Source organism: Fundulus heteroclitus, chromosome 20, assembly GCF_011125445.2.
Source record: "Fundulus heteroclitus isolate FHET01 chromosome 20, MU-UCD_Fhet_4.1, whole genome shotgun sequence".
NCBI lineage: Eukaryota > Metazoa > Chordata > Actinopteri > Cyprinodontiformes > Fundulidae > Fundulus > Fundulus heteroclitus.
This window is the reverse complement of record NC_046380.1, coordinates 21,385,823-21,410,416: the sequence shown is the minus strand read 5'-3', so window position 1 is coordinate 21,410,416 and position 24,594 is coordinate 21,385,823. Positions and strand designations below refer to the sequence as shown.

The 24,594-nt window shown below is 38.8% G+C and overlaps 1 protein-coding gene across 3 annotated transcripts in view; it reads right to left on the bottom strand.

Moving 5' to 3' along the window:
* bsnb (bassoon (presynaptic cytomatrix protein) b) overlaps positions 1-24,594 on the bottom strand; it is a 140,859-nt gene that overhangs the window by 30,578 nt on the left and 85,687 nt on the right. For 2 of the 3 annotated variants that reach the window (XR_004933603.1, XM_036152224.1), the window contains exon 4: positions 1,295-2,074. Coding sequence is in view for 1 of the 3 variants with exons in the window: in XM_036152224.1 (XP_036008117.1) it covers positions 1,295-2,074 (780 nt within the window). In the remaining 2 variants the exon portion in view is untranslated. The remainder of the gene's footprint in view (positions 1-1,294; positions 2,075-24,594) is intronic. The other variant, XR_004933604.1, reaches the window with a different exon arrangement.

Genomic DNA, 24,594 nt, shown 5'->3' with positions numbered 1-24,594 from the left:
TGCATGGGTGGGGATGAAGAATAAAGTAGATTTAATAAGGAAAAATATCACAGAACATGCAAGAAACCTTGGTGTTGTTATGGACTCAGTTCTAAATTTAAAAACCATGTGAAGTCAACTACTAGATCATCTTAAGAGCATACAGGGACAATGTACAATGTTTTATTTACAGAAGTTATTGTAGAGATGTTGTTACAGGTCTTTGTAAGAAATTAAAATAAAATAAAAACAATAGGGAAGAAAAAGCTTATTCATTGCTGCCAGAGCCATTACCAATGCCAGAAAAATAAGTCAGATTACACCAGTGATCAGATCCCTTTGCTGTTTGTAAAATCCCAGATGTCGAAATCTCTATATGGTATTGAATCCTCTTAGGGCTACACACATTTTAGAGTTAGTGGTCAGATAAGAACTATGTAGACTCATCAGGTCATCATAGACATTTTCCACTCGGTGTTTCCAGAAACAGGAATCTGAGTGTCAGCAATCTGTGGCTCTGGAGTCACATGTGGCTCTTTAGGTCCTCCGTGGCTCTTTGGCCAATTATTTTGTAAATATAAAGGTAAATAAAATTACTTGTTAAATAAAATTAATGTTGTTTTTTCATCCATTTTATTTCCACAACAGAATGACATTAATGATACAAGATCTTGGTTCAGTTTATTTATTTTATTTTGTCATTAGGCTGCAAGGTACATGTTCTTTTTTCAAGTATTTAAAGTTTAAAAGAAAATAGACATACTGTCTTTATGTAAAAGTCTGACATTTTGTGTTCCTCAGCTCTGCAAAGAATTAAATGAAAACCTGAGATGTGCAGAAACTGTTTTATCACTGAAAATATTATAGTTTACTGCAGTTTTCCCATAAAGGTTGCAATTACCTATTGCTTTTTCTTCAGTCCATTTTAATGAATGTTTAGCTTTATATTTGTTTTAAATATGTTTTTTCAAGAGGTTCTTCTTATGTGATCCGGAAATTTAAATATTATACTTTGGGTGTATTTCTTTCGTGTTTTTGGTTACCTCTCTTCCTTTATTTTCCTCTGAAAAAGTTACACATTGATATTCCTATGCTACTAAACTTGGCTTGTCTAAAAAATGATGATGGGGAAATCAGAAGAATGACCATAATAAAAAAAAGGTTTAACACAAAAAGAAACGTTTTGATGAGCTCAATAACAAAACAGAAAACAAAAACATTATGACTGAAAAATGTCTCAAGTTAAATGGAGCAAAATAAATGAAAAAGGTGAATCGAGTAACAGGTGAAGGCGAAGAAGTTGCAGGTAGCTCACTTCATGGTGTCTTGACTTGTTTTCTTCTTCAGCTATCTTGATCTCGTGTGGTGAAGTCACAGTCTCTGACAAAGCCTTCTTCTGGGAGACTTTGGAATCTTCTTTTAGAGATCTAGAGGTGACTTTAGTCTTGTCCTGGCCTTGCGGCTGTTTGCGCAGCTGGTTGTTACCTGTGGGTTTAGACTGAGTGGGGACTGGTTTTGAAGGGGTAGAAGCCTTGGTATGGTTAGGAGCAACTTTACCAGAGCCAGATGAAACCTTGGCACCAGAAGGATGAGAAGGGCCCTTAGTCTGAGCAGAGGGCTGAGCAGATCCTTTTGTCTGAGTCGGCCCTTTGGCCTGACTTGGGCCCTTCACTTGGTTAGCAGGCTGTGCAGGGGGCTTATTTTGAGCATGTGACTGGCTGGGACCTTTAACTTGAGCTGGCCCCTTGCTCTGAGAGGAAGGTTGTGTTTGACTCTTAGGTTGGGAGGGTGGCTGAGTGAAACCCTTGGTTTGAGAGTGGGGTTGACTGAGCCCCTTTGATTGAGGGGCAGGCCCAGCCTGTTTCACGTTAGAGGGAGGGCCACTTACTTGGGGACCCGCAGCTTTCTGTTGGTGAGGACCTGTTGTCCTAGGTCCTGAAACTTGACTGGGTGCTTTCTGCTGAGGTGTTTGTTGTTTGGATGGAGCAGGCGCTCGAGGAGATCCCGTGGAGGGGGCTACAGGAGGCGGAATATCGCCCAAGCTTCCCGACAGAGCCCGCTGTGTTTGGCAGTTTAAGCAGAGCCATTCTTTCTTCTGAAAAACAAGGACAGCAAAAACAAACAAACAAGAATCAGCAAAGTCACAATAAGCAACTATAGTTTAATTATTTTTATTTCGGTGAAACTAAAGAAATAAAACTAATAAAGAGACAGTAAAAGACAAGAAAATAAAAGTCTTGAAATAGGGGCTATTTGATATGTGAAACACCAACACATCAAACAACACAAAGTCGGAAATAATTGTGAAGTAGAAAGAAAACGATTTGCACACCTGCAGTAGAGACAAAAACTTTTGCACATTCTTCTTTATAAAATAGTTTATGCTCAGTCAGACTGAATGTGCAGGATCTCTGAACAGCAATTTTCACATCTTGCCCCACATTTAACTACAGTCCAACACTTTTGAATCACCCCCACTGTTACTAGCCCATCATATGTTACAATCACCTTAATGTTACTGCCTACTGCACACTATCATCTCTGAATATCTAAATGCACATTTCTGTTAACGAAGCCGCAATCATCATTCTTCATTAAGCACCGTACTACCTCATTGTCTTTATCTTTGAGTTTCCTGAACTCTAATAAATAAATAAATGTAACCTTTGTTCATTGCATGTTTGTCAGTTTTTTTTTCCCGTCATTACGTATAACGTGAACCAGAGTAGCCAAAGAGAAATTTTGCAGCGGTGACAAATAAAATATTCTGCTTCTGATTCTGATTTTTGTCTGGACGTTGATTGAGCCATTCTAACATATGGATATTTTTTGATCTAAACTAGGGCTGTGGGAAAACAGGCCACTGCAACACTCGTTACATCCTGTCATGACAATGTGGGTTGCCATTAATCAACATTTACATCCTATTCTTTTATTTAAACTGCAACATTTAGGATGTGGCACAGTGGATTTAAACTTTTCTTACTGTATTTCATGAGATTTATTACAATGACAATGAAGATTAAACGCATGGATAGCATAGGTCTTTTTGGCTAAATGTTTATTACTACATGGACACAGAACCACAAAAATACAAGCCTTGCCTTTAAAAATAAAACTACCTATTATCAGAACACTACAATAATTACATTAAGTACTGAAAATCCAGTTTTAAATATAAAAACAATTTTATTTAGTTATGTTTTGAAACATGAGCGCAGCAATCATTGCTGCTCCCATGGAACCAACTGTGAAAAAAATACTTCGAACAGCCAAACCAACAATCTTAATCACACTCTCTGTGATGTTTTTGGGGTTTGCAACTTCATCAGTGTATCATCTTTTCACAGGATGACTATTCTTACAGCAGTATTTATTTTTCCAAGATACCAATAAATGACACCATAACTGCCCATCCTTAATCACAATGTTCCCATCAGTTTTTGTAAGCTTTAACATCTAAACCGCAAAAATCTATACCGTACGTGGAGGAGGCTTCAAGGGCAGTAAAAGCCCATTCAACTTACTGAACAAATTATTGGCATTGACAGAGTAAATGCTTGGCACTTGAAATATAGTCTGTTACCAAATATTGCAACAAAGTAATCCTTTGCAGTCTTGTGCACATTAATTGTGCAGCTCTAGTTTAAACAATTCTTACACTAATAATTAAACTTATAGTTCATCAATGTTTATGGAGGCTTGCTGGTCTAAAAGTGCAGAAGTCGCACCAAAGTGCTAGTCAAGTAAATTAAATGCAAATGTTGTTGCTTTATAGGTGATCATGCAATGCCAAGGACTCAGTAGGACCTATTCTGAACAACTGAGCACTTGAAAGCCTGTCCAAACAAGGCCTTTTATCTCTTGAAGAAGACTTAATCTTTTGACAACGTTAAGCACTCTCAAACAGTGTACACAGAGAAAGAGCGCAGTGTGAATACAGATGATCATGTCTGTAGAGAGGTGCAACAATCAGTAAACCTTTGATGGAGCTCCCAGCAAACTCTCCTGCTTCTTGAAGCAGGGATTTGCCCTTCACAGTCATCCTCATGTTTGCCCATGGTTATAGATTCTGACACTGCTTAAAATCCAGAACAAAACCCATCAACGGTGGAGCATTAACATAAACAGATTCAATTTCAGGTCAATGCAACAGATCGATGAAACCGCTCGCTGGAATAAAACGGTTCTACTGCGAGCTATGGCGCCATGTTAGTAACACAGCCCTCTGTTAATGATAATCATCTGCACCTCAGGCCTGAAGACGGAGTGTTTTTGTGTCACAGACTCGTTCAACATAACAAATAACCTCATAAACACCTCCTCTGCTGATTACCATCTGCCCAATAAATCATGTATTTTATTGCTATCACATTTCAAAGGCATAAATACGGAACATTTAACAACGGGCCCCGTCACATCTATTAAATAAAAACAATTCAGGTGTTCAGTGACTGTATCGGAGGACATCTTTACTGCGGCGCAAAGATCCAATGCACTAAAGAAAGCAGCAAATAAATTTCTGGGTTTAAAATACATTAACACTACATTCCTTCAACCAGAGAGAAAGAAAAACGATTTGAAAGGATATACTTTTCAACAACACTCAAAAAGAGCTAAGAAATAATGGCGCCAATCATTACTTCAGCAAGGGACATCCTCAAGTCACAATAGGAGTATAGAGATTTGGTCTCTACTATGCGTTTATTGTAGGGCACAGTCTGCTTTGTTTATCATCACATCCTAAACCTGAGTAGAGACAAAAATTGGGGGAGGTTTCCACCTTTTTCTGCACTCCCTGTGCAACATCTCTTTGTGAGGAATGGTGAATGAAATTGTGATAGGATAAATTGACTAAGTTTTATCAAATACCAGGTGATGTGAGAGGTTGCAGATGAATCTTAAATGTTTAGAAGGCAGCATATACAGGGCGTAGAAAAAGTCAATATACCGCTGTTGAAATGGCAGGTTGCTGTGAAGTAAAAGATGAGACAATGATAAATCATTTCAGAACCTTTCACACCTTTAACATGACCTCTAACCTGAACAACTCAATTCTAAAATAAACTGAGATGTTGTCATGTGAAACTTATTAACAAAAAAAACTATAAGAAAGTATTTGCATGAATGTGTTCATTCTTAAAGAAACTGGCTGCTGAAGCCTTTTTTTAATATTGGCAGTGAATCTTCTAAAGTTCACATCTACAATCAGTTTATCTGATTAACTTAAGATACAGTTTAAGTGTATCACCCTGTTGCTAAAACCATAGGTTTAAAGGGAGCTAAAACTATAAATACTAAAATCTCACATTGTACAAAAGTACCAGTCATGAAAATAATGCTAAACATTCCACAACATTATTAACATGGCACAGCAAAAACGTGTCATCAATAAATGGAGAAAGCATTATGGAAAAAATTACATTATGAAAACTGGACATATCTTCAAAATGTATGAAAAGACAAGACATAAACTGGTCAGGTAGGCTGCCAAGAGAACTACAAAACTGAATGAAATGCAGATTTTTAAGCAAGTAATATGACAACAGCCTGTGTCATTATGGACTAGAAATTAGGGCTGACTAAAGGCAGAAGTATTTTCTTCCAAGGAAAACATTTAGGACTTGCTAAATATCCCCAAACCTGTAAGATAATTTATTTTGAGCTGATCAAACAAAACTTCAACATTTTGGTATGTTTGGCAAGAAAGCAACACTACACATCACTGAAAGAACATCAACCCCGCAGTGAAGCATGGTGGAGTCATTATCATGATGTGGGGTTATTTTTCCTCAGATGGAATCTAAATTATAAACACCATGCAGTTTTGACCCAAAACCTTCCGCTGTCTGATACAATGCTGAAGATGAAGGGGAATTTTGATTTTCAGCCCAACTAAAATATCTAAGTCTAGAATCACAAAATTTTTAATTTCGGAACAGCCTAGCCATAGTCCAGAACTAAATCCCAAAGTTTTGGGGAACTTGAAAAGTATAAACCAGAGTGTGGACCCAAAATTCTATCCAAACACTGAGAAGCATTTAAAAGGTTTATTTGGAACAGAAACCTGGTGCCAATCAGAAAACCTGTGCAGGAACAAGCAGTGGCGAGAGCAGGCTTTAGTCGCTGTAGAAGTATCAGGCAGAAAATGAAAGCCTTGCTCGGAATCCAGGGGATTTGCGAGGGTCAAAGATGAACAAGCAAATCCAAAACGTAAGGCAAAGCTCATGGGTCAGAGTGCAGAAGCAAGGTCATGGGCCAGAGATCAAAGGCTTGTTAGAAGTCCCACAAGGGCAAGGCAAGGTAGGGAAATCCAGGAAAACACAATTGTGGTTAAACCTGGTAATCAGACAAGGAAAAATGCTGGACATTGACAGGCAAAAGCTTTTGCTAATCAGACACTAAACCAGTGGGTGTGGAGTCCTGAAACAGTCCAGGAAACATGAAGCTGAGTGCAGCGGGGCAGCAGAGATGACAGGTGAGAGACATGAGCTTGATTACGGTGAGGCAGGGGGGCGTGACGGGTGCAGACAGCAGACCGGCACAGATCATGACAAAGAGGACCATGGACAACAGATGTCCTCACAATCTGACAGATTTGGAGAGCTTTAGGATGTAACAAGTAAGCAAACAAGATGTGGGATGCTGATAGATTCCAACCAAAGAAAGCTGAACAAATTTAAACCAAATGCTCTTGAACAAAGTTTTAGTTTAGGGTTGTGCACGTTTACACAACCAGATAATTACACCTTAATGATTTTTTTTTTACGTGTATCCCCTCTCACAAATTTGGATTCTGTATTTATCATGAACTTTTTAAATGTTATTTATCATTAAGCCATTTTAAACAAACTCATAACCTGGCATGCAAACAAGGTTGTAAACACTTTTGAGCTCCGATGTAAATAGATGAGTAGTGAAAAACATAAAGTTTGGAGCAAAGTCCTTATGTAATCCATAACTTCTTTACATTTTGCTTCCAATAACAAATATGTTTATTGTGATCATGTAAAGCAGTGTTTCTTAAATCAGATTTTTTAAAAACATGTTTAAAGTTTTTCTTTAAATGTAGTTTGTTTCTCACACAAATCTTTTGTCCAGTACTTGATAATCGTCAGAGTTATTTTCTGTTTTTGCTTGTTATCTCACTTAACTCTGACCTATAAATCATTCAGGCATGAACATGATGCGAAATCCAATGAGAAAACAGACAACTTAGAAAACATTTCAGTTATGTTTTTGGACTGTGGGAAGAAACTGAAGAGAAAACACGCATGCACGGGCAGAACATGCAAGCACCATATAGAAAGACTCTGACCCGACATTCAAATCCATGCTCTTCTTGTTGCAAGGCAGTGGCACTGACAGCCGCACCTCTCTGCCACCCATACCAAATGTGAACAGGTTAAAATAAAACAGCATTTTTATCACCAGCAATGCAGGTCCTATACAGTTATTAGCTTTAAACGTGGCATGTAAGATGACCAAGGAGGGTGCATCGTTCAGGTCCAGTGTCAGGTGTTTTCAATGTTTTCTAAAGGTGTAACTTTTAAATGCTGTTTATCTGCCGTAGACAACTTTTGGTTCTCGTGCCTCTGTCTGTTTATTTCAAACACCGACTGCACAATAGGTGTTCATAATTAGGTAAATGGAGAAGAGTGAAATAGCATCTTAAAGCTCGAAGAAAACTTCGGAATACTCTTAAAGTGCCTGGAGAAATATTTATCAAGAACACTCTTAGAGATTATGATGGTTCGGCATTTTGGAAGCTAAGTAAGAAGAAGTTAGTTGGGATTTCAAAATTTGTGTGATTATCAAACTCAGAGCTCATGGTATTAAATATTCAAATACGTTTTTGAAGTTCATCCAATACTAAGATGAGGGCAGTTGGTATACAGGCAACTTTTTGAAATGTTTATTTTTTTTTCTACAGCTTGCAGATATTAATGCTGTCTGCAGATGGCTTTAGACTGGAAACAATTTACAAAAATGTTCAGCAAAGTGCACGATCTAACCAAAACTGTAACTGACAATTGTCAGACTCAGATTTATCAGTTGGAAGATGCTTTAGCGTTCATAAGAAGAAGATTATAATACAAACAGAACCACAAATAGGATGTGATGGATGTAATGTACCACTCTTTGCAGAGGCCCTGACACAGCAAATATAGCACCTCATAAAAACTCAATTAGGGCTCTTATGCAATGTGGGTGATAAATTATGCAGCACCTTCCTTTAGTAATGATGTCATTTGAATCTTGCATATTGTTAAAACATGCATTTCATCATTGATGGTGCAGCAAAACCAAGAATGAAGCAAGCCAACTTCATTTCCATTTAAAGCAGAGATAAAATGTAGTTCTAGAAAATGCTTGGTGAAGCTGAAAGTGACAGCGATCAAGTGCGCTACTTATAATTTTGTTTTCTTAGTTTGACAAGAAAATGACTCCAAGTGTTTTAACCTTCCAAAACAAATTATAAACTATTGCAGCGAAGACAATGCCCCTACTCTGGAACATTTATGTATGAATGCTATTTTTACCAATGGTATGTTTTCATACAAGATAAAATCTTTCTTATAGTGTCCAAATCCATCATAAATCTGTTGTCTCAAGTGAGACCATGAGGCATGGATGCATCCACTGGTTTGCCAAACTGACAGCTTTGCTTTGTTTTTATATCTCTCAAGTGCTCTACTGAGAAGCTATATATAAACAGGTGCAGCTCTCTCAGAAGCAGCCATCTGTTCTGGTTCTTTCATGACCAGCGACTGTGTTTGTGGACAGCTAGTTCACTCTGGGACCAACAGAAATTTACAGAAGCTGCACACGAAGACTTGCCTTGTAGCCTCAATTTGTGCGCACATGCATGTATAGACAATACAGCAGGTTTAAACTTTCTACGAAGAACAAAAATTCAAATTTACATTATCAAAACAGTACCTAATTAAAATACCACCATCAGATAATAACAAACCGCTATTTTCTCCTTCCCTATAGGACCGCTTTCTTCCTGCCATATTGGCCAATGCCAAACTTTCCCATTTGCTCCTGAATCAGCATAACATGATTGCGTGGGTGAAAGGGAGAGAGAACCAAGGCCGAAACGAAGCTGCAAGCAGCAAATTATTTATGTAGAGTGCTTTAGCTTGTACAGCAGTAAGCTATGTGGGCAGTGCTTCCCACCTCTACCCACTCGCTGAAGAGAAAATCGTGTCCAAATAAGATGAAGCCTCGGCTGCTTCTGAGATGGTCTTTCAGTGTGCTCTGAAAACAGAGCAAGCCCCATATTTTTCAGTCGGGCCAAATCCAACTGTAGCCAGAATTTTGAAATAAATGATCCAATTACGAATAATTCTTTAATTCGCATGTTTCCTGTTATTTCCACTCCAAGGAACGTGATTCGACTCAGTACTCTGGCAATATGTTGAACTCACAAAACAAATGTCCAAAATAAATAGCTGTTGTTCAAACGAGGATATGCAATTCTAGAAAAACTGCTAGTAGAAAGTTCCTTGTAGACATTGCCAGAATAGGTACACCAAGGTGTTTAAAAGCTGTGGTTTCAAAACCATTAACTTTTCTGTCATACTGCTATTAAAATCAGCAGAGAAGTTTGGAGCAGATTCACTGTACCAATGCACCAGTCACTCTTACTTCTCTGAAGGAAGGAAGGAAGGAAGGAAGGAAGGAAGGAAGGAAGGAAGGAAGGAAGGAAGGAAGGAAGGAAGGAAGGAAGGAAGGAAGGAAGGAAGGAAGGAAGGAAGGAAGGAAGGAAGGAGACAACTGGCCTCCTTTTGGAAAGTTGTGGGCTGGAAACAAGGTTCCTGTTATTGAGCTAATGTTTTTTTTTTACTGTAAAGTTGGTATAATTTTCAAAAATTATTATTATTATTTATTATTATTATTATTATTATTATTATTATTATTATTATTATTATTATTATTATTATTATTATTTCACTCTATTTTAATTTACATATTTGTAATCCAGCGTTAAGACTTGTACTCTGCTATGTGCTCCTCTTGATCCCCTCAACATCATCTATTAGTAACACATTTATGTTCTTTTTTGCCTTGCGTACCTCATTATTTATTTTTTGTTTGTTTCCTCTTGTTGTTTTTTTATTTCTTATTGCCTCCTATTTTTATTTTCTATCTAGTTCTTTGTGTTGTCTTCGTTATTTATGGAAAGTGCTCCATAAATACTGACTGATTGATTGATTGATAAAGTCCTGCCACTGAAAGCACGGTCTCTGTAATGAAGCAGAGATTTTAGGTACTTACACGTATACCTTCATTAATTCTCTCATTTTTCAGCAGCCCAATGGGAGGGTGGTAATTACAAAGTGGGGGAGTGGATGCTTGTTCGTTCTGGTAACTGATGTGTGGCTGTAGATTCCACTTTTGAATCCCCTTTGTGCGGCAAAAGACTCCATTATAGGCATAGGCTGGGAAATGTCCCACAGAAATCTGATATGTAGTGTTGTAAATTAAGTAATATTAAGTATTACTTTATGTATTCCTTATTGATTAGCTGGGAGAGGACCCAGGAAGAAGCGAAGACAAAACTGAGTTTGACTAGCTTGCCACCAAACTCCAGTGCAGTGTTTTGTTTTGTTTTTTTTTCAAGCATAACCCAACGGGTATATTCAGAAGTTATTGCATCTTTAGCACCTGAAAGTGTAAGCAAGAAATAAATTTAATCTATCAAAGATCAGCTCCTGATTTATACGTGTTGCACAATAATCATATATTATAGGGTCAATCGAATTTGCTTTATTATTTGGGACAACACATTTAGCTGGGCAGCCAAACAACTCTGCTATCGTTATCCGGTGCACATTTATGGCGAGAATCAACAGTCTCTGTTTCCCTTTTGCAGTTAAGGATGTTTATTTGTTAGGTTGGTTTATTGCTTTGGGTAACATCCACGGGCCCTCAGTTCCTACCTATGATCTGGTTTTGCCACATGATATGTTGCTCCCTATTAAATTTTTGTTTGTTAAAACTTGATTAAAAAAATAGGTTTGGTCACTCTTTCCATCTGGTTATTCTTTTATAAGTATTCCTTTCACTACAAATCAAAGCACAGATTGTTGTTTAATACAAAGACAAATTCTAAGACACACAGATTTTTTTACGCGCGTACACATCTGAGTATACACACAGAGACTGAGGTACAAGTTTACAGCCCTTAACACACATTTACAAATAACCTCTTCCTACGATAAGACACCCACAGGTTGTTTTCTTTGATAGGACTTTATCTGTTTGCTTTTTCTTAGATGCAGTCTGTGGAGCTTACATGGCCCTGTGTGTAATTCCCGAGAAAACCATCAGGAATTGGCTTGTACCTTTCTCCCGGAGAAAACACATCAATAACACAGAAAATAACCCCGAGCACCATCAAGGCACTGGCAGAGTTTCAGTCTTAGTGAACAAACTGACTGAGGAGAAAGCCCTTTGTTGCATTCGATGTAATGTAAAATATCATTTCAGCATCATGACTCAAGTTGGGAGAGCAATCAGAGTGTACTCCTGTCTTTGCCAGGATATAAGGTGAATACTCAGAACATTTGTCGTGCTGATGCTCCGTCCAGATGGCTTGCAGCCAGAAAAGCTGCCCTTTCACTTTTAAAATAAGGAGAGATTGAACACTGCAAGTTAGCAGCGGGTAGAGGTCGGAGAGATTGACCCCATTTCATAGATTGATCTCACTCGAACAGGAGCCTGCTGAGACATTACAGGCCCTGCTCGGCATACACACACACACACACACACACACACACACACACACACACACACACACACACACACACACACACACACACACACTGTGTGTGTTAGCTACCTGATCGCACTGATTTGAGCTTGAGTGCACATCTGACTTAAACATGTGTCAGTGCAGGTGATCAGGAAGTAAACTATAGATCCCATCTACCAACACTTATCTGCACCTGAGTCTCACAGCTTGTGCAGTACTGTTCAGCTGCCTCATGTTACATCCATAAACATTTAACTTCTAAACCTATAGACCATAATTGCAAAGCTAAAGGAAAAGGATACATATCATTTTGTATCCTTTTTGACTGGATTTTGGCATTTTGTCTCCATTTTGACTGGATGCTGGGGTGAAAGTAGTTTGAAATTACTGCCAGTATTATTACTAATACCAAGCCACACACCCTTTGGTGAACATCCATCGCGGCTGTGCAAAGTGATCAAATTCTGCTGAAAATGAATGCAAATTTGGCGATTTAAAATGCAGTCTGGTTCACTATAGTGGCAAATATTTCGCCCATTTTTTGCCATTATTTTGTGTGTCCCAAAGGTGGAACTTGGATTATCACTGCCTACAAATGGCAGGTTTGATCATTATGAAGAAGATATAGGCCAAGGGGAAGGAGAAAGTACCTTTTATGTCATGTCTTAAAATTCAAAGAATAATAAAATATTCATCAGGACTTTTTCCTTCTAATATATCTTAGAGCCACAAGCATGACGGGGGACCTTCTGGATCATTCCAATAAACCACAGCAGTGTGTCAAAGTCAGTTCTTTTTATCTGCTTTTTTTTTTTACTCCAACAAAAGCCTTGTTGAATAATTAGTTTGTAAAAAGAAATTTTCTTTCACCAGGGGTGTGACTTTGATTGACAATACAATAGATGTATCTGATTGGATGAAGAATGACACAAAAAGCGCTGATTGGAAGTCAAAAGTGTTCCGATGCACACTCATCTGTCTGACACCCATCAGTGTTGGAACATTAAAATTATGAGGCCTGCACAACAAATTACCTAGAAAAAACCCAAAATCAAATGGGTATGTTGAAAAATCAAAGGTCAGACACAAATAATGAGAGAACAGATGTGATATTTCCTTTTCAATTTTATGTTTACTGTCTACACTATTTTCCTGCTATTTTGAGTTGGGTGCCACCCTACTGACAGACTGCCAGAACAAGATGGATGTCCAAACCTTAGGATACAGTATTGTTTCGCTGCTTCAACCTGACCTGTCTCCTGTGTTGTTCACTGGTCTTCATGATCCCATTTGTTCACGGGTCTTCCCCTGGGTCTCCTCCCGGTGGGACGTGCCTGTAACACCTCACCAGGGAGGCGTCCAGGAGGCATCCTAACCAGATGCCCGAGCCACCTCAACTGGCTCCTCTTGACGTAAAGGAGCAGCGGCTCTACTCTGAGTCCTCCCCGGATGACTGAGCTCCTCACCCTATCTCTAAGGGAGAGCCCAGACACACTAAAACTCATTTCGGCCGCTTGTATCCGGGATCTCGTTCTTTCTGTCACGACCCAAAGCTTGTAACCATAGATGAGGGTAGGAATGTAGATTGACCGGTAAATCGAGAGCTTCGCCTTTTGGCTCAGCTCTCTCTTCACCAATTCAATTCAATTCAATTTTATTTATATAGCGCCAAATCATGAAACATGTCATCTCAAGGCACTTTACAAAGTCAAGTTCAATCATATTATACAGATTGGGTCAGATTATACAGATTGGTCAAAAATGTCCTATATAAGGAAACCAGTTGATTGCATCAAAGTCCCGACAAGCAGCATTCACTCCTGGAGAAGCGTAGAGCCACAGGAAGAGTCATCTGCATTGTACATGGCTTTGCTGCAATCCGTCATACTGAGCAAGCATGAAGCGACAGTGGGAAGAAAAACCACCCATTAACGGGAAGGAAAAACCTCCGGCAGAACCGGGCTCAGTATGAACGGTCATCTGCCTCGACCGACTGGGGTTACAGAAGACAGAACAGAGACACAACAAGAGAAACAAAAAAGCACAGAAGCACACATTGATCTAGTAATCTGTTCTACATTAGATGGTAGTAGCGGGTGAGCCGTCTTCTCTGGATGATGTCACAGTTAACAGAACGCCAGACCAGGTGTACCTACTATGAAGAAAAAGAGAGAGAGCAAAAAGTTAAAAGCTGAAATGACGACAGTCATTTCAATGTAATACAATGCAAAACTGGAGAACAGTAGACTGAAGAACAGTAGAAATCAGTAGAGTGAGAAAATTAGACCCTGATGTCCTCCAGCAGCCTAGGCCTATCACAGCACAACTATAGAGATAGCTCAGGGTATGAGCCACTCTAGCTATAAGCTTTGTCAAAAAGGAAAGTTTTAACATTAGTCTTAAAAATAGATAGGGTGTCTGCCTCACGGACCAAAACTGGGAGTTGGTTCCACAGGAGAGGAGCCTGATAGCTAAAGGATCTGCCTCCCATTCTACTTTTAGAGACTCTAGGAACCACCAGCAGACCTGCAGTCTGAGAGCGAAGTGCTCTGTTAGGAACATACGGATTAATCAGAGCTCTGATATATGATGGAGCTTGATTATTAAGGGCTTTATACGTTAGAAGGAGAATTTTAAATTCTATTCTTGATTTAACTGGAAGCCAATGAAGGGAAGCTAAAATTGGAGACATATGATCCCTCTTGTTGATTTCCATCAGAACTCTTGCCGCAGCATTTTGAATCAGCTGAAGACTTCAAACTGCATTTTGTGGACTTCCTGATAGTAAAGAATTACAATAGTCCAGCCTTGAAGTAACAAGTGCATGGACTAGTTTTTCAGCATCACCCCTGGACAGAATGTTTCTAATTTTGGCGATATTCCTGAGGTGAAAAAAGGAAACTCTGGAAACCTGTTTAATATGGGATTTAAATGACATGTCTTGGTCGAAAACAACACCAAGATTTTTAACTTTATTACCAGAGGCCAAGTTAATGCCATCCAGATTAAGGGATTGATTAAGAACTTTATTTTTTGAAGACTCTGGCCCAAAGATTACAACTTCTGTCTTGTCAGAATTTAAATGCAGGAAATTTAAAGTCATCCAGCTTTTGATGTCATCAAGACATGACTGCAGTCGAAGTAACTGATTGGATTCATCAGGATTTATGGATAAATATAGCTGAGTGTCATCAGCATAACAGTGGAAATTAATCCCATGCTGTCTGATAATTTTGCCAATCGGAAGCATATATATAGTAAATAGAATTGGTCCAAGGACTGAACCCTGTGGTACTCCACAAGTGACCCTAGAGTTTGAGGAAGATTTATTATTAACATGAACAAACTGGAATCTGTCCGACAGATAAGATTTAAACCAGCCTAATGCTTTTCCCTTAATCCCTACAGTATGCTCAAGTCTTTGTAGGAGAATATTGTGATCAACTGTATCAAATGCAGCACTGAGATCTAACAGGACAAGTATAGACACAAGTCCATTATCTGAGGCCATGAGAATATCATTGGTGACCTTCACCAGAGCTGTTTCAGTGCTATGATGAGCTCTGAAGCCTGACTGAAACTCCTCAAGTAGGTCATTACGTTGTAAATGTTCACATAGTTGATTAGCAACTACTTTCTCAAGAATTTTAGATAAGAAAAGAAGATTAGATATAGGTCTGTAATTTACTAACTCATCTTGATCAAGAGATGGTTTCTTAAGTAAAGGTTTAATAACAGCTACTTTAAAAGCCTGTGGTACATATCCATTTACCAAGGATAGATTAATCATGTCTAAAATAGGACCACTGATCAGAGGGAATACCTCCTTAAACAACTTGGTTGGGATTGGGTCTAACATACAGGTAGAAGGTTTAGATGAAGCTAAAATTTTAGATAGCTCAGAAAGCTCTACTGCTTTTAAACAGTTCAGACACTGCGCAGGTTCTAAGGATTCCTCCAATGCTGCCTCACTTACTGAGGACGAGGTAATCATGTTTGGGAGGATGCCAATTATTTTATTTTTAATGGAATCAATTTTATTTATGATGAATCCCATAAAATCATTACTGCTAAGAGCTAAGGGAATGGATGGATCAACAGAGCTGTGGCTCTGGGTAAGTTTGGCAACTGTACTGAAGAGAAATCTAGGATTATTCTTATTCTCCTCAATTAATGATGAAAAATATGCTGCTCTAACTCTGCGAAGGGTCTTGTTATACAACAATAGACTATTCTTCCAGATTAAGTAGGATTCCTCTTGGTGTGTAGAGCGCCATTTTCTCTCCAATTTCCTAACATTGTGCTTCAAGGAACGCAGCTCTGAATTAAACCAAGGAGCCAGCTTCCTGTGAATAATCACCTTCTTTTTCAAGGGAGCTACATTGTCTAATGCAGAACGCAATGATGAAGTAATACCGTTTACAAAGACATCTATTTGTGAATTGGAAGAAACAACATTGCTGCCATCTACAGGGCATTTCTGCAATACGGAGGATATTAAAAAGGGGACAGACTCTTTAAGTTTTGATACAGCATTATCCGATAAAGATCTACTATAATGGAACCCTCTTTTGGGGGTGGAGAACTCAGTCAGATTAAACTCAAATGTTATTAAAAAATGATCAGATAGGACAGGGTTGTGAGGAAATACTGTTAATTCTTCACAATCAATGCCATATGTCAGCACAAGGTCTAAAGTATGGAGCCACGAGTGTGTCGGTTTATGCACATTTTGAGCAAAACCAATTGAATCTAGGATAGTTTTAAAGGCTACACTAAGGTTATCACATTCTGTGTCAACATGGATGTTAAAATCACCCACTATAATAGCCTTATCAGTATTTAACACCAAATCAGATAAGAAATCTGACAACTCATCCAAAAACTGAGTGTAAGGGCCTGGTGGACGATACAAAACAACAAACAGAAGAGGTTTTATTGCTTTGCAGTTTGGATGAGGGAAACTGAGGGTTAAATGTTCAAAAGAACTGTAGTTATTAATTGGCCTGGGACTAATTAATAAATCAGACTGAAAGATGGTTGCCACTCCTCCTCCTCTTCCCACAGATCTGGGAATGTGGAAATTTGAATAATTGGAGGGAGTTTACTCATTTATACTAACGTAGTCCTCTTGTAGCCAGGTTTCTGTGAGACAAAACAAATCAATCTGTTTATCAGAAATCAATTCATTAACTAACAAAGTCTTTGGAGGGAGAGACCTTATATTTAATAGACCACATTTAATTGTTTTATTTTTAGGTTCAAGGTGAACCGTATTGATTTTTATTAGGTTTTTATGATTTGTTCCTTTTAGATAAGTTTTTGATCTGTTAAGTTTTGGCCGTGGGAAAGACACCGTCTCAATAGGATAATGGATGGGTAACAGTACAGAAGCTGCAGAGAGGTGTGTTAAACTACGGCTCTGCTTCCTGGTCTGGACCCTGGGTTGTCAGCATTTAGGAGGACTAATAAATCCGGCCAGATTTCTAGAAAGAAGAGCTGCACCATCCAAAGTAGGATGGATGCCGTCTCTCCGGATCAGACCAGGTTTTCCCCAGAAAGTTCTCCAGTTATCAATGTAGCCCACGTCGTTTTCAGGACACCACCTAGACAACCAGCGGTTGAATGATGACATGCGGCTAAACATGTCATCACTGGTCAAATCAGGCAGGGGACCAGAGAAAATTACGGAGTCCGACATTGCTTTAGCAAACTCACACACCGAAGCAACACCAACTTTAGTGACCTCCGATCGGCGTGATCGGGTGTCATTACCGCCAGCGTGAATAACAATCTTACTGTATTTACGCTTATCCTTAGCCAGCAGTTTTAGGTAAGATTCTATGTCGCCCGTTCTGGCCCCTGGCAGGCATTTAACTATGGTCCCTGGTGTCTCTAGTGCCACGTTTCTGACTATTGAGCTCCCAATAACCAGGATCGGCTTCTCAGCGGGTGTGTCGCTGAGTGGGGAAAATTTGTTTGAAACGCAGACGGGTTGGTGGTGAACTGGGGGCTGAAATCTAGAGCTATGCTTCCTACGAACTGTCACCCAGCCGGCCTGCTTACCCGGCTGCTCGGGTGCTTCTGGAGGACCACTAAGTGAACTAACGCTAGGTCTATGTGGCTCCGCGCTAGCAGAGGGGCGGCTATCAGCTGGTCTTTTGGTGTCTAATACTGGTGACACTAATACTGGTGTCTAATTCTGACACCCTCGCCTCCAAAGCTACAAAAACACTACATTTATTACAAGTACCATTATCACTAAAGGAGGCAGAGGAATAGCTAAACATCTGACACAGAGAGCAGGAGATAAGGGGAGACTTAGTCAGAGACGGAGAAGCTGAAGTAATAGTAGGAGAGGAAGCCATTGTGGAGCTAAAGCTAGGCTAGGCTAAAGCTAGGCTAGCGCCCTTCTACCACGCCAAGAGAGCAAACCGTGAAACACGAGGAGTTCCCAAGCGTGATGTGCAGCAACAGAAAATGTTTTAAAAGTGCTTATGTGTTAGAAACAGATGTTACAGCAAAGAGATTAAAGATAAAAGCGAGAGAATCTGGAGCAACAAACCGTTGCTCACGCAGTGAAAACAGGAAGTGATACAATACGCCTTACCGCAAACAGGAAGTGGATTGGTACAGCGCCCGCTTCACAGCAGACGCTGCACCAGTCCGCCTATCGATCTCCCGCTCCATCCTCCCCTCATTTGTGAACAAGACCCCAAGATACTTGAACTCCTCCACTAGGGGCAGCACATCCCCAGAGGAGGCTAGATTCAATTACAAAAAACTGTATTATTAAAATATTGTCTATGTAAAGTTTTAAAACCCTGTATGGTTTTCTTTGCAATTCCACAATCCTGCACTATATTGTTGTTGCTTTTTTGTCACAATAAACTACATTGAGGGTTGCAGTTGTAAGTTGGCAAAGTGGGGGAAAGTACAATGGTTATGAATTAGTTTTTAAATAACTACATATTGTGAACTACCTTTGGTAGAAATTGTGTCTTATTAGTGGATTTGGGATTAATGTGAGATAAACCCACAAAAATGTGAGCTTAAAAATCACTAAATGACAGTAAAGCAAAGGAATAAATAAAGTCCAACATTGTGCTAATCAGTCTTCTGAAAGGGATTTACCATAAACAGGGCATAGATGTTTTACACAGTCGATAGATTTCTAAAAAAGGATAATTTAATGTTTTTTTGGAAGCAGAGAGAAAGTCTTACACAGGAGCAGGGCTGACTACTAGCCATACTGAGGCACATTGTAGAGGGGATTTCACCCTCATTAAAAGCTCATATTCCAACATTTCAAACAACCAGAGGCAAACGCTTCATTAGCAGGTTGTAAATCTCTACAGTTTTGCATGAGACTATTGTTTAGTGTCTTGCTTTTCTGTGTCTGTGTATGTGTTCCATCTGTGCGAGACAAAATATACAGTGGATCAACTTTTAGTTAACGAGAAAGAACAGTGAGACGGAGCACTGACAGAGAAGGAGAAACTCCTGAGAGGAAACAATTTTCCTGTTGCTGCAGCTGTATTAACTGTATTTCATTGGCAATAAATCCCAAGTGCTCTTGTTGCCGTCAGTAGAACGTGGCAAGGGCACAACTTCAGGGTCTATCCAGCGGGAATGCCAGCACTCTGGTGAGTTTATATCACCTAACAATAGAGAGTTCCCCAAACGCACATATTCTGGTGATATAATTATTTTATTTTATTTTCCAAACATAAATAGGACAAAAAATGTTCCCAGCCAGAGGAACTTGATGGAATTGTATTTGTAAAGGGACAATGTGTAACTAATTTGGCTTTTTATAAACAACAATCAAGTATTGCTTTCATAAATACATATTTTGCCAAAGTCTAATAACAATCACATAAACAATGAAAGCATTCTCATAGCTTAGAGTTAATAGGTGGTGGTGCACCGAGTGGAAGACGCCATGTTGCGGCGCCATTTCTGATTACAGTTGCCAAGAGTGGACAAACTTGTCAGCCTTAGGCGTTTTAGCTGTCTGTCTTCTATACGAAGACATGTTGTTCATGGTGGAGGAGTATAAAACAAGTAAAAGACAACCGTAGATCATTCTACTTGCTGTTTTCTGTTAAAATGGAGCACCATCCATACTCTTTGCTCAGCGAGAGGGATACGAAAGTAACCAAAAAAAGAAAAATAAGTAATAACCAGGAGAAAACGAGAGGCTATATCGGTATAGCTATTATTACCAGGTGGAGACAATTCATGAGAGAGCAGGGATTCAAAATGGATGTGAAAATGCAGGCTTTCTGCTGGACAGGTAAGTTAATTCAATATAACAGTGAAGTTTATTTTGGCATTATGTTAAAAACAGGGCAGTGTAGTCCAGCAACTAGTCTGTCCTCCCGGCAGAGACAGTTAGTTTGTCTATGTTTCCCTTTCCCTTTCCCTTTCCCTCTCACTTCATCAGATGATCTCTGAGTCTGCAGGTCACCAAAAGCCATTGCACACGACGGCCATAGATATGAGGTATTAGCAGTAGCTTGGTACCAAATACATGGAAGGCATACTTGGTGACAATGTCACATTTATGACACTCTGTGGCTGCTGTAGTTGTGTAATGGCAAGGTTATTTATGTTTCATTTAGCGCACCACTAGATGGATGTAAATCTTACACACTTGGGCTTTAAGATTTTTTTATGCATAACAATAAAAATAAAATCATAATTACCTTTGTTAGATGTAGATTTTAAATATTTAATATTTTAAAAGAGAAATAAGCAGAATATCACCACTAGGTGGGCTTGAGCACTGTCTGTAGACCAAAACAAGATGTATGACAAGCCACGCCTCTCTCTATTTCCACTCCAGCTGCAACCCAGGCCTCCTTTCCCCTCTCCTTCTCACCTGTCGCCTCGTGTGCGCATATTTTCAAAAGAGAAATAGCCATACATCATCACTTCTTGAAGAACATGTCCAGTGAATAAGTAATGGTAAATGGCTTGTACTTGTATAGCGCTTTTAACTAGTCTTGACGACCTCCAAAGCGCTTCACACTACAGTTCAGTCATTCACTCATTCACACACACATTCAGACCCTGATGGTGGTGAGCTATGTTAGTACCTACAGCTACCCTGGGGCAGGCTGACAGAGGCGAGGCTGCCATGCACCGGTGCCACCGGGCCCTCTGACCACCGCCAAAAGTACTCATAACTTTATGAAGTTCATAACATTATGATGCTGTTAGTAACAGAAAGTTTTGATCTGCTGGGCATGCTCTCTGCCATTTTGATCCTATGCTACACTGCTCTGATGGTGGCATTTTATGGGCATGGAGGGTCTAAGCCCTGAGTGTAAACAAAAGACTGGAGAACAACACAGAGAGATGGTAGAGATGATGTTTGACTTCATATCATATTCCATCTAAAAAGATACCTTTAGCACTTCACATCACTAATTTTTAGTTCTATCTAAAACAATGAAATTTTGCTTTTGGTCTGTTGGCGGAGCAGCTTATTTGTAGCTGAGAGGAAGCAGCTTGATAAACTCATTAGGAGAGCTAGCTCTGTCCAGGGATGCCATCTGGACCCAGTGCAGGTGGTGGGAGCCAAAAGGTCTGTGAGAAAAATCACATCACTAATGGACAATGTCTCCCACTGGAGCTGTTGCAGAGCTGGAAAGCTCTTTCAGTGACAGACTGCTGCACCCAAGACACTCAAAGGAGTGCTTCTGCAGGTCTTTCCTCCCAGTTGCTGTTAGACTTTATAATATCTGCTGCTCACAACAAACTCAATAAGTGGTTACAACATGCTAAATGGTTGCACAGGTTCTGATCTAATAATTAATTCACTGGTTGTGTCACAAAAAAGAAAGACCGGACAAAGATCAGATGTGAATTTGGACGGTCTAGCCTTCACTGGCTGTAAGCGGTAAGCACAGCTGTGAAGCCGAACCAATAGAGCCTGAAGGCCAATCCCTCTGTCTCAACTAAATAACTACATGGTTTTTCCTTTTTCCATTACATATTCATGATAGTTTAATGTTGTTTTGTGTAGTAATGTTCAACAATATATGAGAAGGAAGTGTGGAATAGGCTGGTTGAGGAGATGCTGAAACCAATGAGAGATACCAGATCTAAACTAATCCAGTTCAAAATTTCAATAGAATATACCGGACCCCACTGATGATAGATAGTCTTGGGATGACTCAGGCAAATCTTTGTTGCCGTTGTATAATTGATAAAGGCGAGATTGTTCATATTTTCTGTGACTGTCTTTGTTTAACTACCTGCTGCCAGAGAGTCATGAGGAAGATTATGGATTGTCTTGGCATAAATATCAATTGTACCCCAGCGTTATGCCTCCTGAACAGTCTTAAGGGTAATGAGAGCCCAATGGCTAAAGGTAGCACTTACTACTGCTAAAAGTCATACTGAGGCACTGAGCTGGAGGGAATAGCCCATCTTACTCTGAATGGTTCAATGCTTTAGCAGAAACAGCCTCATACGATCGATTGATATATATAAAATGAATGACAAAATGGAACTGTACACCGAAATATGGGATCCATTTCTAAATAAAATGAGGGATTAATAAGCTAGGACTAAGTTGAATATTTAGTTAATTTAGTAAATTACTGAGTGAGTTTTATTTGACTGGCAGTCGGGGTGGGGCTTATTGGTTTGTTCGTTTGTCTTGTTATTTTTAAACTTTGTTTTGTTTATATTGTTCTATAAAATAACTCATATTTTATAGAACAAAGAGTTCTATCAAATATGTTATATGAAGTGTACACGCATCACACACAGAAACATGTAGATAATGAGATTTTGTGCCTAACTGTCAGGTTTGTTTTTATCACTTCAAAACTCAATAAAAAAGTAAAATGCCAAAAAAAGTTCTCGTTCTATTATTATTTAATTTTACTCTCATTTATTAAGCAACAATTTGAAATGTTCAAAGTAATTGATGTTCATCTATAGAGACACACAGGACAGGTATATGATGTTGTATTCTGTTCTATTTCTGGTCCTCTTCTCTTACTGGCTTCCACGTTTACAGGCTGGTGCTCTTTTGTCAAAATAAAATACCAAATGCTGCGCTGTGCTATGGGAACCCTGGGAATCAGGAAGTAATCACGGGCTACACACTGCACCGACGTACTTCTAGGTTTAAAAGGAGAAAAACTTAACTGAGATATTTTTGATGGAGAGGACCGATTGTTTATAGGCAATGTCACTTCCATCCCAGTGACAAGTAAGAATGAATTTGGTTAATTTTGCAGTAAAGTGCTTACTTATTGCTCCTTTAACTTAAATATTTTCTTCTTCTACCTTAATATCCGATATTATCATATTATCAATAGCTGCAATACTTACACTGGTTGTATTTAATTTTTTTTTTTTTTAGGAGAACTGATTTTGGCAAGCCGATAGCTTTACTCCTATATCAAAATGTATCCTTGTTTCTCCAAACCCAGTTTGCTTTAACTATTGTCCATTGAGATAACATATAGACAACTCATAGTTACTATACATAACCACTAACTATCCCTTTAAATTCATTATGCAGTCAGTGAATAAATACATTTCAGAAAAATCAGTGCACATACAGCAAAAAAAAGGGAATTTTTCCACGTAAACATTTGAATAATAAAACCCGATATTACCTCCTCATGCGTATAAGCTAAAAAAAACAAACAAACAAAAACACATGAAAACAAAACCTGAAAAGTGTATTCAAAACTAACAGGTAAAGGAGTCAGTGAAAATCTTGGTACAAAACGTTATTGTTGCAATTGTTGATCTTATCAATAGTACAGTTTTCTCAGCCCAGATGTGACAAACTGGGTGCGTGCCCTTATGCTCCAATAGAGGGTATGTTCAGATGCAAACATTTTAGGAAAACTAATGTGTCAAATGGTGCAATATGACTGTTAATTTTTTTAATTAACAGCTATTCTGGAAAATGGGCTGCCACAAACATCCCCCTTAAAGATCAGACAACAAACAGACAACACAGGGCCTCTTTCTTCCAGAGATAACTCATTCATCTACCGAATAATTGTGTTCAACCATGCTGAAAATATTGAATATATTTGTAGGGAACACAGTGTGGCTGCTACCACAAAAGTGTTTGTGATCAATAGGTGAGGAAGACTATGTACCCACGAATATGTAAAAGTGATGTTAATGTCATCTGTACTTAGAACAACAGAGTAACAGCAGGGTATTTTATTTATGCACTACTTTAATACAAAATGCCTTTGCAGCCAATAATCAAATTCAGTTCATATGTACCCTAATTTTAAAAACTGTAGTTTGGCAACAGCGATTATGACAGTACAGTGTTATATGATTAACCTGTCGATCGTTTTATAAATCCAAGTTATCCAATCATAAACCAATTTAGCCCCTAATTATCTTGATTGTAGTCGGCACAATTTTAAAAAAAAAAATAATGAATGTGTTTAAGCATTTTAAGTTATTCATTTAAATACGTGCATATACTTATTTGTGCATTTACTTTTGAGTGCATATACTTTTGAGTGCATAATAGTGCACTTAACCTGCTTGTACAATTTTTTGCGGCTTGCATTCTCATAATACAGTTTGTTGGTTAACAAAATCAAAGGTGACGGGCTAATCAAACACACATCATGCTTTTCCACAAAGCATCCAAAAATATGGTGTCTGAATATTATAATTACATAGAGTCGCAATTCTCCTCGCCTTGTCTCTGTGCACAGTATTGTAATTATTACATATTAGTGTTCTTTTTTTAAATAATGATTTTGTTAAATGATTTATGTAATTATCTTTGTGGTCTTATGGATGAGTGTAATGTGGCTGTGCAGTGTGCCCTTCTG